The 14,932-nt window shown below is 34.7% G+C and overlaps 1 protein-coding gene across 4 annotated transcripts in view; it reads left to right on the plus strand.

Moving 5' to 3' along the window:
- The window catches only part of LOC127867200 (protein FAM13B-like), a 96,630-nt gene that overhangs the window by 56,358 nt on the left and 25,340 nt on the right, over positions 1-14,932 (plus strand). For 3 of the 4 annotated variants that reach the window (XM_052408241.1, XM_052408244.1, XM_052408242.1), the window contains 6 exons: positions 1,139-1,178; positions 1,606-1,762; positions 2,442-2,537; positions 3,730-4,054; positions 6,340-6,481; positions 10,035-10,100. In XM_052408241.1, coding sequence (XP_052264201.1) covers positions 1,139-1,178; positions 1,606-1,762; positions 2,442-2,537; positions 3,730-4,054; positions 6,340-6,481; positions 10,035-10,100 — 826 coding nt within the window. The remainder of the gene's footprint in view (positions 1-1,138; positions 1,179-1,605; positions 1,763-2,441; positions 2,538-3,729; positions 4,055-6,339; positions 6,482-10,034; positions 10,101-14,932) is intronic. The other variant, XM_052408243.1, reaches the window with a different exon arrangement.

A 14,932-nucleotide genomic window follows, 5' to 3' on the forward strand; every position in this document is an offset into this window, starting at 1 on the left:
TAGAAACTCTTAACTTAAATTATTATGAGCAATTAATAAACGCTTAAAGAGAGAAATGTCTTTGGAATACATTGTTCTTCAAATAATAAATAGACAATTTGATAAAGCAATTTCTTCAAAATTTTGTTTACATAAAGATTATTTTTGTATATACAAAAGGAAGGAATAAAATAAAAAATTCATTTGGATTCCATCATACATAATGCACAAGTTTGTAATGAAAAATGTGTTGAACTGTTCCAATACAATAATCAAAATTAAACGTAATTAGTTTGTAAGAGATATAACTTGTAACAAAGGATACTAAAATATAATATAATTTATGGTGAGTGTTAATAGACTTGTTGTATGCTTTTATGTTTTTTTATTTGAATAATCAATGCCAATATAATTAATTTTGTTTTAAAAATTAGTTTGAAAAGGAAGACATACAATTGGAAGATGAACATTCAAAATAAGTAAGGCCGACTTTGAGAAAGAAATTGAGAAAGGTTATTCATTAATTTCACCCTTATTCATTATTATTTATTCTTAGTCATCATTATTGAAACTTATTCATTTTTGATTTTATGGACATACTTTGTTATCTAAATTCTATTTAAATAATGAATCCCCATATTTAATTAAATAAGTATGTACTAAATATCTTTGTATGGATGAAGTACAAGAATACATCTGTAACAGGATTTGTGAATTTTTCAAAAGGAAATTTTTTTAAATTAAAAGTATTTTTTTAAGGATATTTTTTATGTTTATTTTTTTTAAGGATGTAGAAACAGCTATATAATATGGACTGTTACCTTATGTTAATGTATCAGTTCTGATGCACTTAGTAGAATGTAACTCATACATGATTTGGTATTTGAAATCAGACTGTTTTTAAATATTAAGCATTATGTTTTAATGTTTTGCATTGTTTGAAATATTTGATCTTTCAGATGTGTTACATGTCTTGGCACTACAAATAAGGTTCTTCAAGCCAAAACTGGCTCCTTGTGTATTTTGATAAGAAATCAAGTGCTGGTGATTGATACTTGAGAACTCGGATGTTGTCTTGTTTTTTCAGAACCATAAGATTGTAAAGCAATTTCGTAACTGATGTTTCAATACTGTATTATAATTGGTGTTTTTATTTCAGCTGACGAAGGGCATATTGACCCAAATCCTGATCTCCAACTGTAAGTTATGTCAATTTGTTCTATTTTTTTTCTTACATAAATTTCTGTTTATGAAATGATATCTTGCATTTTAATATTATTAATTATCTTGATGAAAACATTTTTCTTCCCCGAACAATTTGCAATAAAAAACAATCTTAAAAGGAAGTCATGTGAATTTTTAACACTGTTTAAGAAACTGGAACAGATATTATCAACAGCTCTTGATGTATAATAAATGTGTTTTGGTATATTCATTGTCGCACTGACTATAAACAGTTTGTTGCTTTTGAGGGAAATGTATATGGAGTAAAGAAATTCTTTAATATAAATGTCTTGTTTACAAACTTTATATCATTTTACCTATATATTACTTAAATATACACAATGACAGGTAAATTGAATGCACCAGTCACAAAACTATTATTTACAATTTTACAATTTTTAGTACCCCAACTAATGTTCCATCAAGTGTGAAGTCTCGTGTGCAGGCATTTGAAAACAACCAGTTGGATGTGCCGAGCCAAACATCCAAAGTTTTAAAGCCAAAGACCTCTTCAAAGCCCTCTGAATTGTTTGAAGGCAAAGGCCCGGTAGTGTCTCAGGTGAGTATTGATGCTGCAATAACTTGCTTTGAAATACCTTCCAGTATGAAATAGACAGTGTTGAAATGGAATCATGGGAGTCAGTCTGCCTGCCTGTCCAGTCCTGCAATGCGTTGTCTTGTTGTGTCTTGTTTGGGTTTTAAGGATTAACAATCTTGTTGTATGAGAAGTCCTAGAACTTATTATTGATGAATTTGTCAGATCTTGGTGTAGTAATGGAAGGCCTAAACCTTTTGATTTGTTAACTTGTGAGACCGTGTTTTAATTATGGACGGTCTATGATAAGCCCTATTGTTAATGATTGATGAACATGTGAGATCTTGTTAATATGAACTGCCTATGCTTAGCCCTAAAACTTTTGATTTATTAACTTACGAGACCTTGTTGTAATTATGGACGATCTATGATAAGTGCGAGGATGTTTGAATGTCAATGCATGGACCAGTTTCAAAGTTTTTTGTTCAAATGTGCTGCAGTGTTGAGGGTAATTGCAGAAAAATAACAACATCTGTCTTCTTTTAAATAGTATTTATAGATTAAGATTAACATTTTGCCATAATGGATGCCTCTCTAAACCAACTATGAAATCCCTTTAATCCTATTGGCCATTTCAAATATGTTGGCATTCTTATCAAAAGCAATTTCAAGACATAAAGCGATAATTGCTTCCTTATTTCAGTTACCAGTTGCAGCCAGTACTGGCATTTCAGATTCCAGGGAGAAGGGAAAAGAGCAATTTGAGGCCGTCAATCGGACCTCAGATCCCCTGCAAAATGTAAGTCCATGATATACTTATCTGGGTATTGTTGCTAATAATTTTTGCTTTACCTCATATATTGTTTAAGGGTTCATTTAAATTCATCAACACGCACAAATATTGCCTAATATGAAATGCTATGCTCACAAGGGTGTGAAACTACCAAGGTTGAGTGTGTACCTATCAAGGGTCGAGTGTGAAACTACCAAGGTTGAGTGTGAAACTATCAAGGGTTGAGTGTGAAACTATCAAGGGTTGAGTGTGAAACTATCAAGGGTTGAGTGTGAAACTATCAAGGGTTGAGTGTGAAACTATCAAGGGTTGAGTGTGAAGTTATCAAGTGTTTAGTGTGAAACTATCAAGGGTTGAGTGTGAAACTTTCAAGGGTTGAGTGTGAAACTATCAAGGATTGAGTGTGAAACTATCAAGGGTTGAGTGTGAAACTATCAAGGATTGAGTGTGAAACTATCAAGGGTTGAGTGTGAAACTATCAAGTGTTTAGTGTGAAACTATCAAGGGTTGAGCATGAAACTATCAAGTGTTTAGTGTGAAACTATCAAGGGTTGAGTGTGAAACTATCAAGTATTGAGTGTGAAACTTTCAAGGGTTGAGTGTGAAATTTTCAAGGGTTGAGTGTGAACCTATCAAGGGTTGAGTGTGAAACTATCAAATGTTTAGTGTGAAACTATCAAGGGTTGAGCGTGAAACTATCAAGTGTTTAGTGTGAAACCATCAAGGGTAGAGTGTGAAATTATCAAGTGTTTAGTGTGAAACTATCAAGGGTTGAGCGTGAAACTATCAAGTGTTTAAGTGTGAAACTATCAAGTGTTGAGTGTGAAACTATCAAGTGTTTAGTGTTAAACCATCAAGGGTTGAACAGAAACTATCAATGGTTGAGAGTGGAACTACAAAGGGTTGAGCGTAAAAACTCTTGTTTCAGATATAGAAATGTACAGCAGATTATTCAGTTTCATGCTTAACACTTGATATCTTACATCTTTATTTTTGTTTATGTAAATTGATCTTTCTTCAAAAGGATGTATTTTTTTAATCTTCTTCAAACATATGCTCTTATTGTATTTTGATGGTGATGATGATTAGCTTAACATGCTTATTTCAAAATAGACTTAAATAAATTGAAGTTAAAATAAAAATAAATTTTTCTTACTCTATATTTGGTTCATTTTCAATATGAGAGCCTCCCTTTCAGTTCAAGAGATCAGCAGGTCCACAGAATCGGCGCACACCGAGTCGGACTTTACGGCGTAACTCATTCAGCGACACTGACGAGGAGGTGATGGATGCCCAGGAGGACGGCGTGGAACTAATCTCGAACGGGCACGCGTCAGACCATGGACATCTCGATCCGCGCATGGACAGTGACACTGGACTCCTGGAGAAGCCGTCCCGTATCGCTTTCTTGGACATCCGGCACGATAACACAAATATAAATGATAGGTCTCCTACCATGAATGCTAAGCCGTTTGTTCCACCGCTGGATTTCTCAACGCTCCATGAGAATGTTGGTGGACAGGGTATGTCTGATGTCTTGAAGTGCATTTTGGGTTTTTAACCAGGTTTTCCGAAAGGATTGATTGGCAAATGTCTGTGGGCGGGCGGAACAAGCTTGTCCAGGCCATAACTTTGTTGTTCATTGCGAGATTTTAAAATCATTTGGCACATTTGTTCACCAGCATTAGACAGTGTGTCGCACAAAAGAATTACGTCGATATCTCCAAGGTAAAGGTCACACTTTGAGTTCAAAGGTCAAAAATGGCCATAAATGAGCTTATACGGGCCATAACTACCGTTAAACGCTGTGTATAACGCGCATTTATGTACAATGCGCATCTACTTTTTTAAGCTAAGAAATCGGGAAAAAAAGTTTTTGAAGCAAAAAAATTGGGGGGAAAATTCAGTACCACAGGCTAACTCAAAATCATTATATTTACATTGCCTATCTTCCGCGTTCTTTTATTGCTTCAATTATTAATTATTTTAAAGACGATAACGATACAACTTGTTTGTGTGTGTGTTTTTTTTAATCATATTATGCGTAAAAATAAATGTTTGGATTTAAATGAATTATGCATGAAATGCACACTTTCCACGAGGATACCATCAAGGTTTTCATCATATGTCTCCGACGTAACTGTCCACGATTTTATCGTGGCGGAGTACACATAAAGGATGGATTAGTTATAACTAAGAAACTGACATTATCGATTGGTATTGTCATGTGGTTATTTATGCATGACTTATTCACAACCGCGCGTTTATTTACATCGCTGATATCATGAGTTCTTTTTGAGTGTCTATAATTGACAGGAGACTTTAACAACTCAAACTTCTCAACACCATTACGACATTACCAGCGATAAACAAACAATGGAGGTGTGAAGCCGTTTGCCGGTTCGCATGTTTTGATATTAGCCCAGCTACACAAAACTTGACAGATTACGCAAATTGCTCAATAACCACATCCTCAATCTTGACAAGACGTATGAAAACGTGTAAACAAATACAACATCAATTTTATTAACGCATTTGAAAATCAAGAAAAATTATCATAAATATATCTGGAAAGACCTTGCCGACATACTATTGTAAATCGACAAGTGCCTCCAAATAAATTGTGTAACCCTAGTACAGTAGGGTATAATATTGTGGGAAAACAATACCATTTAAATAAAAATGGCTTCCTTGTTTTTTATTCTCTTCTTCAAATTTATTTGATTTCAATGCTCTGTACGCACCTGAAAAAGATAGAAAATATTTATGTTAACTTAATCATGTTTTTCCATCTTATTCAGATCGTTAATATAACACTATTATTAACATAGTTACAGTTTAAACACCGGGAAACAGAATGATACGAATTACTGCAACTGGGTTACTGACAGGGAAAAAATGTCTTGGCATGGCTGTAGTTGTGCATAACGCGCATCAAGTTTTTAAAATGAAATTTTGGGGTAAAAAAGTGCGCCTTATACACAACTTTTTAACGTAAGTCATTCATTGTGGGTTTTTAAAATCATTTGGCGCATTTGTTCACCATCATTGGACGGTGTGTCACACGAAAGAATTACGTCAATATCTCCAAGGTCAAGGTCGCCTAGACTAAAATAGATTTATTTGTAAACAAGGGGGGTAACTTTGAATAATCAGTTCAGTTTGAGTTGTCTCCCTTAATCAGACTTTTTTTTTCCAAATTGAAAACCTGGTTTTGTGACAATTTTGTCCCATGTTACTCTTTTGTTTATGTTTGTGTTATTCTAGACTATTTACTTGTTTAATGTAAAAAAGTGAATTATTTTGAATTTTGTAAAGGCTTTTTAAATAAACAATTCAAAGAATAACTTTAAGAAAAAAGAAGAAGAAAGGAAGTTCTTAAAAAAAAAAAAACATAAACAAGAATATTAAGTTCAATCACACCATTACACAATTATATTTTAAATTCACTTATTGAGACTTTATTTTTCCACATAATAAAGACACGAATTGTTGAGCAAAAAACTCTTCAGTATATATAAATTTCACAATCTGCCGTTTGGTGTTGTTTTAACTCTTTCCCTCTCAGAAGCAAAGTAAATACAGCTACATGCATTCAGTATAAATCAGACCAGCCTGTGAGTAGCACACAGTTTGTTGAGGTTTTAAGGTGTTTGCTGCTAATCAGTATCTAAAGCTTGGAAATGTTAAGTCTTGAATCTAGTAAGAAAGGCCGTAAATTTCTTAGTCACTACAAACCTGTCATAGTGTGAATGTGAATGGTTTAGATTAAATAGATAATTAGCATAATCTGTCTTGTCTCTTTCAGATCCTATTCTTGCACACAAGGCCCAGGCGGCCACCTATCAAAGGGCTGCCATGTTGGTTGTGCCGGAAACGCAAAACGATAAGGAGGATCATGAAAACGATGAACCGTCGCCACATTCGAACAAAGTGAAGCGGAAGGCTGGGTAGGTGTTTTTGTAAATAACATGATAAAATGTTCATTCTAACAACTGTTTCTGAGAATTTTGAGCCTTTGGGGTTTAAATGGCAAGCTAAATTTTGGTGCTGAGGATAAAAATATGCATTATCAATCAATGATGATTCTTAAATCAATGAAAATACATAAAGGAAACAGTCCTAGTAATATGTTAATTAATAAAACACTCTTTTTAAGGGCATTATTTGATTATTTTTAAGTTGCTTGCTTTTGATGTGTTTACATTTGGCGTTAATGCTTCCTTGACAATTATAAAAAGCAAATTAACAAATGTTTACTGGCAACAAAAGGCTTTTTATTCCTCAGGCTCAACCTTGTAAATAAAAACATTTGTTTTATTCATTTTCAGTATGGGCAATCTTCTAATAGAGGCTCTATTTGATTGTTAAATTAACTTCTTGATTGGCTTACTTGCTCAGGGTGCAGTTTACTTCCTTTTTGTAAGAGTTTGAAATTATTTTCAGTGAAAGTGTTAAAGATTAAACTTAATATAAAGAAGAAAATAATTATTAAATAATTATTTAATTTCAAAGATTATTAATAGTCCAAGAACAACAAGAGCAAGGGTATGAAAACAGAATCCTAACCATTATTTAAATATTAATCAAGATAGAATGACAAAATTAACATTTTCAAAAAATGAAATTAAGAAATAATAAGTATGGAAGCTTACTAAATATAGTGGACTTATTTATTTAAACAAACTACAAATAGATATTTCTTAATATAACCTTCATACCTAATTGCGTTTTAATATTATTAGAATTATTTATAGTCCATTTACATGCAATGATTGTTATTTCATCTGAAAATTAATTACTGTATCTCCAACTGACAAAAAATCCTTTCTGCATTTTCCTACTTTTGTAAATGGAGACTAATATTATTGTCCCCTATCGGTTTAACCGGAGGGGACTTATGGTTTGCGCTCCGTCTGTCAGTCCGTCCATCCGTCACACTTTTCTGGATCCTGCGATAACTGTGAAAGTTCTTAATATTTTTTCATGAAACTTGGAACATGGATAGATGGCAATATGGACATTATGCACATCATTTCATTTTGTTCCTATGTCAAGAATTCTGGTTGCTATGGCAACAAATAGACTAGAAATACTGCTGAAAGTGGTGGTTTTCTGGATCCTGTGATTGCTTTAAAAGTTCTTAATATTTTTTCATGAAACTTGGAACATGGATAGATGGCAATATGGACATTATGCACGTCATTTCATTTTGTTCCTATGTCAAAAATTGTGGTTGCTATGGCAACCAAAAAAAATAAAATGAAAATGGTTGAATTTCTGACAATGGTGGAGCGGGTAGGGGACCATATTGCTTGACAATAGCCTCGTTTCTTATAACCAAGACATTCAGTCGCATTTCCAGTGCCTTTGATCCTTATGTTCAGTGCCATCAATTTTTATTCATTTAATTTCTCTACAATATTAGCTGCATTCTTGGGCTTAATGCATAGGCATAGAGGTCTGTCCCAGTTTAGCCTGTGCACTCCACACAGGCTAATCAGGGACAACACTTGCTCATTATACAATATTTTTAATTAAAAGAGTCTCTTCTGAACAAAAATCTAGCCAAGACAAAAAGTGTCGTCCCTGATTGTGAATGATTCGCCTGCACGGCTTATCTGGGATGACACTTTACACACATGCATTAAGCCCAGTTTTCCCACAACCAGACTCTTATTGTTAACATACATGGGGCTGATGTATTGGATAGCTTAAGATTATCAAATATGAACATTTTTGGTGAATTATCTGCAGTTGATGCATAGGGACTGACATGTTTATTTGTATTTTTGTGACTTTCTTGGTGGCTATTAAAAAAGATGGCTTGTTATCCAGGGTTCTACATTTGTACATTCCTAGCAGTTAGTGTTAAATGTGTATGGGTTGTGCTCTGTGAAAAGGGGGTTTAATGCATGTGCGTAAAGTCTGCACAGGCTAATCAGTGACATCACTTTCAGCCTAAAGTGGAGTTTTGCTAAGAAGAGACTTTCTTGCAGCAAAAATATCATAAAAGAGGAAAGTATCATCCCTGATTAGCCTGTGGGGACTGCACAGGCTAATCTGAGACAATACTTTACGCACATGCATTAAACCCCTCTTTCATAGAGCACGGCCCATACATTTAAAATTGTTTTGACAGGCAGGTCCTTTTCATTGTCATGGTGTACCTTAGACAGCCACTTTGGTGGAGGAATTGCTTTTGATTATTTTGATATTGATTTTGATCTTGAGGTTATGGCTTATTACTACATCTTTTTGGGAAAGGCATCTATATAACAAATGGAAACTAAAGATAATAATAAAATAAATTATGTATTAGGATACAATGATCATGTCGATAAATACTTTCACTGATTAATTTGGTGGCACTATGTATAGAATGTTCACTCATGTTCATGCGATGTTTTGTTTTATCCAGGGGTCATATTATGTTTGGTTTTGCCGGTTTGATATTGATTGGGTTTAAAAAAGACCAACACAAAAAACACCATTCAGTCTGACCAATGTTCTTGAATTTTTAGTCAATATAATTGTAAAAACAATTATCCCCATATATACGTTATACAAGTGGCATATGTTTGGTCCCAATTCACACTGACTGGATCAGTGTTGGGCCAATGGCCTCGGTCATATCACTTATTAACCCTTTGCATGCTGGGAAATTTGTCGTCTGCTAAAATGTCGTCTGCTGAACTTGTAAAATAAGCATTTTTTTCATTTTTTTTCAAACAATACTATTAGAATAGCAAACAGTTTGGATCCAGATTAGACGCCACGTTCTGTGGCGTCTCATCTGGATCCAAACTGTTTGCAAAGGCCTTTAAAATTTGGTTCCCGCACTGAAAGGGTTAATTGGCATTGTTTTTGCAGCAGTTTATTGGTTTTGTTGAAGTATTTTCACCTTTCATTGTCTTTTGTGTACTTCTCCACAATAATATCATGGCCATAATAACAACAATATTTACTCTCCATCAAAATTGTAAATTCACGTAATTATAAGTTAACATTTGTGATGTGTCAAGTGAGTTATTTACCACTTCAAAGTCACCATGTCTTTATATATTATTTTGATGTTTACTACACGAAAACTTGTGGATCGGGCATATAAATTAGAAGTTTAATTTAAAGAAACTTTAAAGGTTAAGCAACTTTTGAAAATAATTTGTTTGAAAATGCGATGTATTTAGGACATACATTTTTTGGATACAAATGCCATTTTATTATATTTAACATGTGCAAATCTTCTAATTTTTGTGCTATACAAAACACATAGTAAACATACATGAGGTGTTTAAGCTTCAAATATAATAGTTAAATATTAAAAAAATATCTGAACTGCTGCATTTTCGGATACAAAGTTCAAATAAAAACATTAGGGCAATGGGCAGATCTCAGGACCAATTGGCTTGCCAATAAATATGATTCCTGGGTATATCTGTTTATTAATATATTCAACACGCAAACACACTGCATTTTTTGGTTTTTGTCGTGTAATTACAGCACGTCGGTTGACAACGAAGATTTACCGTTTTCACAAGTGGATCAGGCTTTGTACAAATCCCACAGGTTTGTCATATGACTTGGTCACCTGACTTGTGTCAACCAATCACATTGTAGTGGGACTCCTTTTTAGTGCTGATTTTGTTTGTAGTTGTAAGCCCCTGCTATCTTACTGCAGGGGGCCTATAGTGATAGTACTGTCTGTGTGTCCATCTTTCTGTCAGTGACAAGTTAAAGGGGCATATTGATGGTCGCCCCTTTTTCCCTCAGAAATAAAATTGCTGCATGCAACCAGCATAAAACCAGAACAACCTGCAAGAAACACGTACGCTGTTCATGTTTTATACTGTTTGCTGCTCATCAGTATCTCAGGGTTGGAAAGTCAGCCTTTAAAGCTTGAATATAGTAATCTTAAATTGTAAATGATTTTTTCTAAGGGACTACAAAAGCATCAAAGTGCCTAGAATGGTAAAGGGTTAAAACAGTACATTTTTCAACATAAGATTACCCATTAAAATGTATTTAGTAAATGGGTTGTTTTACACATATTTTCTGTTAAAAAGTATTTAGTAAATTGTTGATTTACACACATTTCTTGTTTTTATAAATGCTCAATAAAATAATTATTTTCATGATTATAAAAGTTGGCACAGAAAAATCAGTAGTAGTAGTTTAATCGTTTTGCATAAAATGTACAAGTAGTACTGCTATACGCATGCAAAGCATTGATAACGGGGCAGTAGTGTACTAAACTTCAAATTGAGGTAGGTGATTTTTGTAGGCGTGAATAAGAAACCAACAGGCAGCAATATCAACAACATTAATGGGGCTCTGTATACATTTTTATCACCCGCCAAATAGGGAGGGATATAGAATTTGCTTGGTCCGCCGTCTGTCCATGATCCATCCATCAGTCTGTCAGTCCCTGAATATATATAGACTGTCTGTATGTCACAAAACTTTGCGTGGCTATATCTCAGAAACTATATAAGAAATCAACATGAAACTTCATGGGTGTATTGATTTCAATGAGGAGAAGTGCCATGCACAAGAACCATAACCCTACAGTATTTAAATAAGAGTTATTGCCCTTTTTTGTATGATGTTGCTTTTCAGGGCTATATGTCAGATACAATATAAGACTTAAACATGAAACTTCATGGGTGTATTGATATTAATAAGGAGAATTTCCATGCACAAGAAACTTAACCCTAAACTTTCCTAAATAAGAGTAATTCCCTTTGTTGTTTTTATGCCCCCGGTAGGGTGGCATAATTATAGCAGTTGAACTGTCCGTCAGTCAGTATGTGTGTATGTCAGTATGTGTGTATGTCAGTATGTGTGTATGTCAGTCTGTCCGACCGTCAAAAAAACCCACTTTACAATGGCCATAACTTTTGCATTATTGAAGATAGAAACTTGATATTTGGCATGCATGTGCATCTCACAGAGCTGCACATTTTGAGTGGTGAAAGGTGATGGTCAAGGTCATCCTTCAAGGTCAAATGTCTTATATATGGCGTCTGTCTGTCCGTCCAAAAACTTTAACATTGGCCATACATTTTTCACTATAGAAGATAGCAACTTGATATTTGGAATGCATGTGTATCTCATGGAGCTGAACATTTTGAGTGGTGAAAGGTGAAGGTCATCCTTCAAGGTCAAATGTCAAATATATGGCGTCTGTCTGAAAACTTTAACATTGGTCATAACTTTTTATGCCCCCTTTTGAAGAAAAGGGGGCATATAGTGATCAGACTGTCCGTCTGTCTGTCCGTCTGTCTGTCTGTCTGTCTTTCCGTCACACTTAAAGTTTAGGTTTCGAAAAATGCTCATAACTTCTATGTCCCTTGAGATATAACCTTCATGTTTGGTATGCATGTGTTTATGGACAAGGCCTTTCCATACGCGCACAAATTTTTACCCCTGTGACCTTGACCTTGAACTTAGGGTCCGCGTTTAGGTTTCGAAATCTGCGTTTAGGTTTTGAAAAATGCTCATAATTTCTATGTCCCTTGAGATATAACCTTCATATTTGGTGTGCATGTGTATATGGACAAGGCCTTTCCATAAGCACAAATTTATTTACCCCTGTGACCTTGACCTTGAACTTAGGGTCCATGTTTAGGTTTCGAAATCTGTGTTTAGGTTTCGAAAAATGCTCATAACTTCTATGTCCCTTGAGATATAACCTTCATATTTGGTGTGCATGTGTATATGGACAAGGCCTTTCCATACGCACAAAAATTTTGACCCCTGTGACCTTGACCTTGAACTTAGGTTTCGCGTTTAGGTTTCGAAATCTGCGTTAAGGTTTCGAAAAATGCTCATAACTTCTATGTCCCTTGAGATATAACCTTCATATGTGGTATGCATTTCTATATGGACAAGGCCTATCCATACGCACAAAACTTTTTACCCCTGTGACCTTGACCTTGAACTAAGGGTCCGTGTTTAGGTTTCGAAATCAGCGTTTAGGTTTCGAAAAATGCTCATAACTTCCATGTCCCTTGAGATATAACCTTCATATTTGGTATGCATGTGTATATAGACAAGGCTTTTCCATACGCATAAAAATTTTGACCACTGTGACCTTGACCTTGAAGTTTGGGTCCGCATTTAGGTTACGAAAGCTGCGTTTACGTTTTGAAAAATGCTCATAACTTCTACGTCCCTTGAGATATAACCTTCATATTTGGTATGCATGTGTATATGGACAAGGCCTTTCCATATGCACACCAATTTTGACCCCTGTGATCTTGACCTTGAACTTAGGCTCCGCGTTTAGGTTTCGAAATCTGCATTTAGGTTTTGAAAAAAGCTCATAACTTCTATCAAGCGTTTATAGGGGTCATAAGTCATCCTATGGTGACAGCTCTTGTTCAATATTGAAGATAGCAACTTGATATTTGGCATGCATGTGCATCTCATGGAGCTGCACATTTTGAGTGGTGAAAGGTGAAGGTCAAGGTCATCCTTCATGGTCAAATGTGTAATATATGGCGTCTGTCCGTCCGTCCAAAAAATTAAACATTGGCCATAACTTTTTCACTATTGAAGATAGCAACTTGATATTTGGCATGCATGTGTATCTCATAGAGCTAAACATTTTGAGTGGTGAAAGGTGAATGTGAAGGTCATCCTTCAAGGTCAAATATATTGCGTCTGTCTGTCCCAAAACTTTAACATTGGCCATAACTTTTTCAATATGGAAGATAGCAACTTGATATTTTGCATGCATGTGTATCTCATGAAGCTGCACATTTTGAGTGGTGGAAGTTCAAGGTCAAGGTCATCCTTCAAGGTCAAAGGTCAACTTTTTTTTTTTCAAAGCAGCGTTCTCATGAAGCTGCACATTGTGAGTGGTGAAAGTTCAAGGTCAAGGTCATCCTTCAAGGTCAAAGGTAAAACAAAAACAAATTCATAGCGGCGTTCTCATGAAGCTGCACACTTTGAGTGGTGGAAGTTCAAGGTCAAGGTCATCCTTCAAGGTCAAAGGTAAAAAAAATAAATCAAAGTGGCGCAATAGGGGGCATTGTGTTTCTGACGAACACATCTCTTGTTGTATTGTGTAACTTTATAGGGCTATATCTACACGCTACAAGACTTTAATATGAAACTGCATGGGTGTATACATGTAGATATCAATAAGAAGAATTGCAATGCATTAAAACAATTACCCTACACTTAAATATTTTTTAAGAATTAAACCATATATCAAGGGATTTGCACCCATTCATAAACAAACTTTATTTGGCGGGGGATATCAATTCAACGAGTTTGCTTGTTCTTAATGATTTAATCGATATAATATTGTAAATGTATGAATATCTTCTTGAAAGGAAGGAATTCACATTATTTTATGGAAGGTGTACATTTAAGGGGAAAAAACTGTCAATATGCCCCTCTAAGTAGATTTTACCTTGTCAACTTTTCGACACTTACAAAAGTGTAGCTTTTGACCTTATGACCTTATCCACACATATGAGCTGGCCTCATGTAAACCTTGATGTTGACCAATTTGGTCTTAAAATGGTCACATGATAATATTGTTTTGGTATAGCAGAACCCCGTTTTACACAACACTTTGATACTGATATGATTCAGGCCTTTTCTTGGCGTATCAACAGTTCCGTTAAATTAAACAATTTCCAAACCGAAACAAAAAAATAAATAATCCAAATTTTATAAAAAATAATTATTATTTTTCTTCTTTAGAAAAAGGTTTCTTTTGGTTATTGTATCTCAATTAAATTGCATTTACATCTAACAAAGCGTGTAAGTATAGTTTATATGATTTTGTTCTTCTAATTTTTAGCGAGGCTGTTTTCGGAGAAAATCCGAGCTATTGTCATAGCCAGCTTGTCATCCGCCGTAGGCGTCATGCTAAAACCTTAACATTGGCCATAACTTTTAAAATATTGAAGATAGCACCTTGATATTTGGCATGCATGTGTATCTCATGAAGCTGCACATTTTGAGTGGTAACATTTCAAGGTGAACATCATCCTTCAAGGTCTAGGGTCTAAAAAACAAAGTCAAGGGAAGTAATAAGCTTTAAATGGACATAGTTATCTGACCTGCCCATGTATATATTTTTGTTAAATAAATCAAAGCGGCGCAGTAGGCGGCATTGTGTTTCTGACAAACACATTGTGGTAAAAGGTCAAGGTCATCCTTTACGGTCTACGGTAAAAAATACGGATTTAAGGGAAGTAATAAGCTTTAAAAAGGGAGAAAATTATTCAATATTGAACATAGCCACTTTATATATTTGGCATGCATGTGTATTTCATGGAGCTGCACATTTTGAGTGGTGAATCTACAGTCACGGTAGTGGCTTTTAATTATTTGCTACTAAAAATAGAGACAATTATTTTCAAGGGAAGTAATTTATA

Source organism: Dreissena polymorpha, chromosome 2, assembly GCF_020536995.1.
Source record: "Dreissena polymorpha isolate Duluth1 chromosome 2, UMN_Dpol_1.0, whole genome shotgun sequence".
In the NCBI taxonomy this organism is placed as follows: domain Eukaryota; kingdom Metazoa; phylum Mollusca; class Bivalvia; order Myida; family Dreissenidae; genus Dreissena; species Dreissena polymorpha.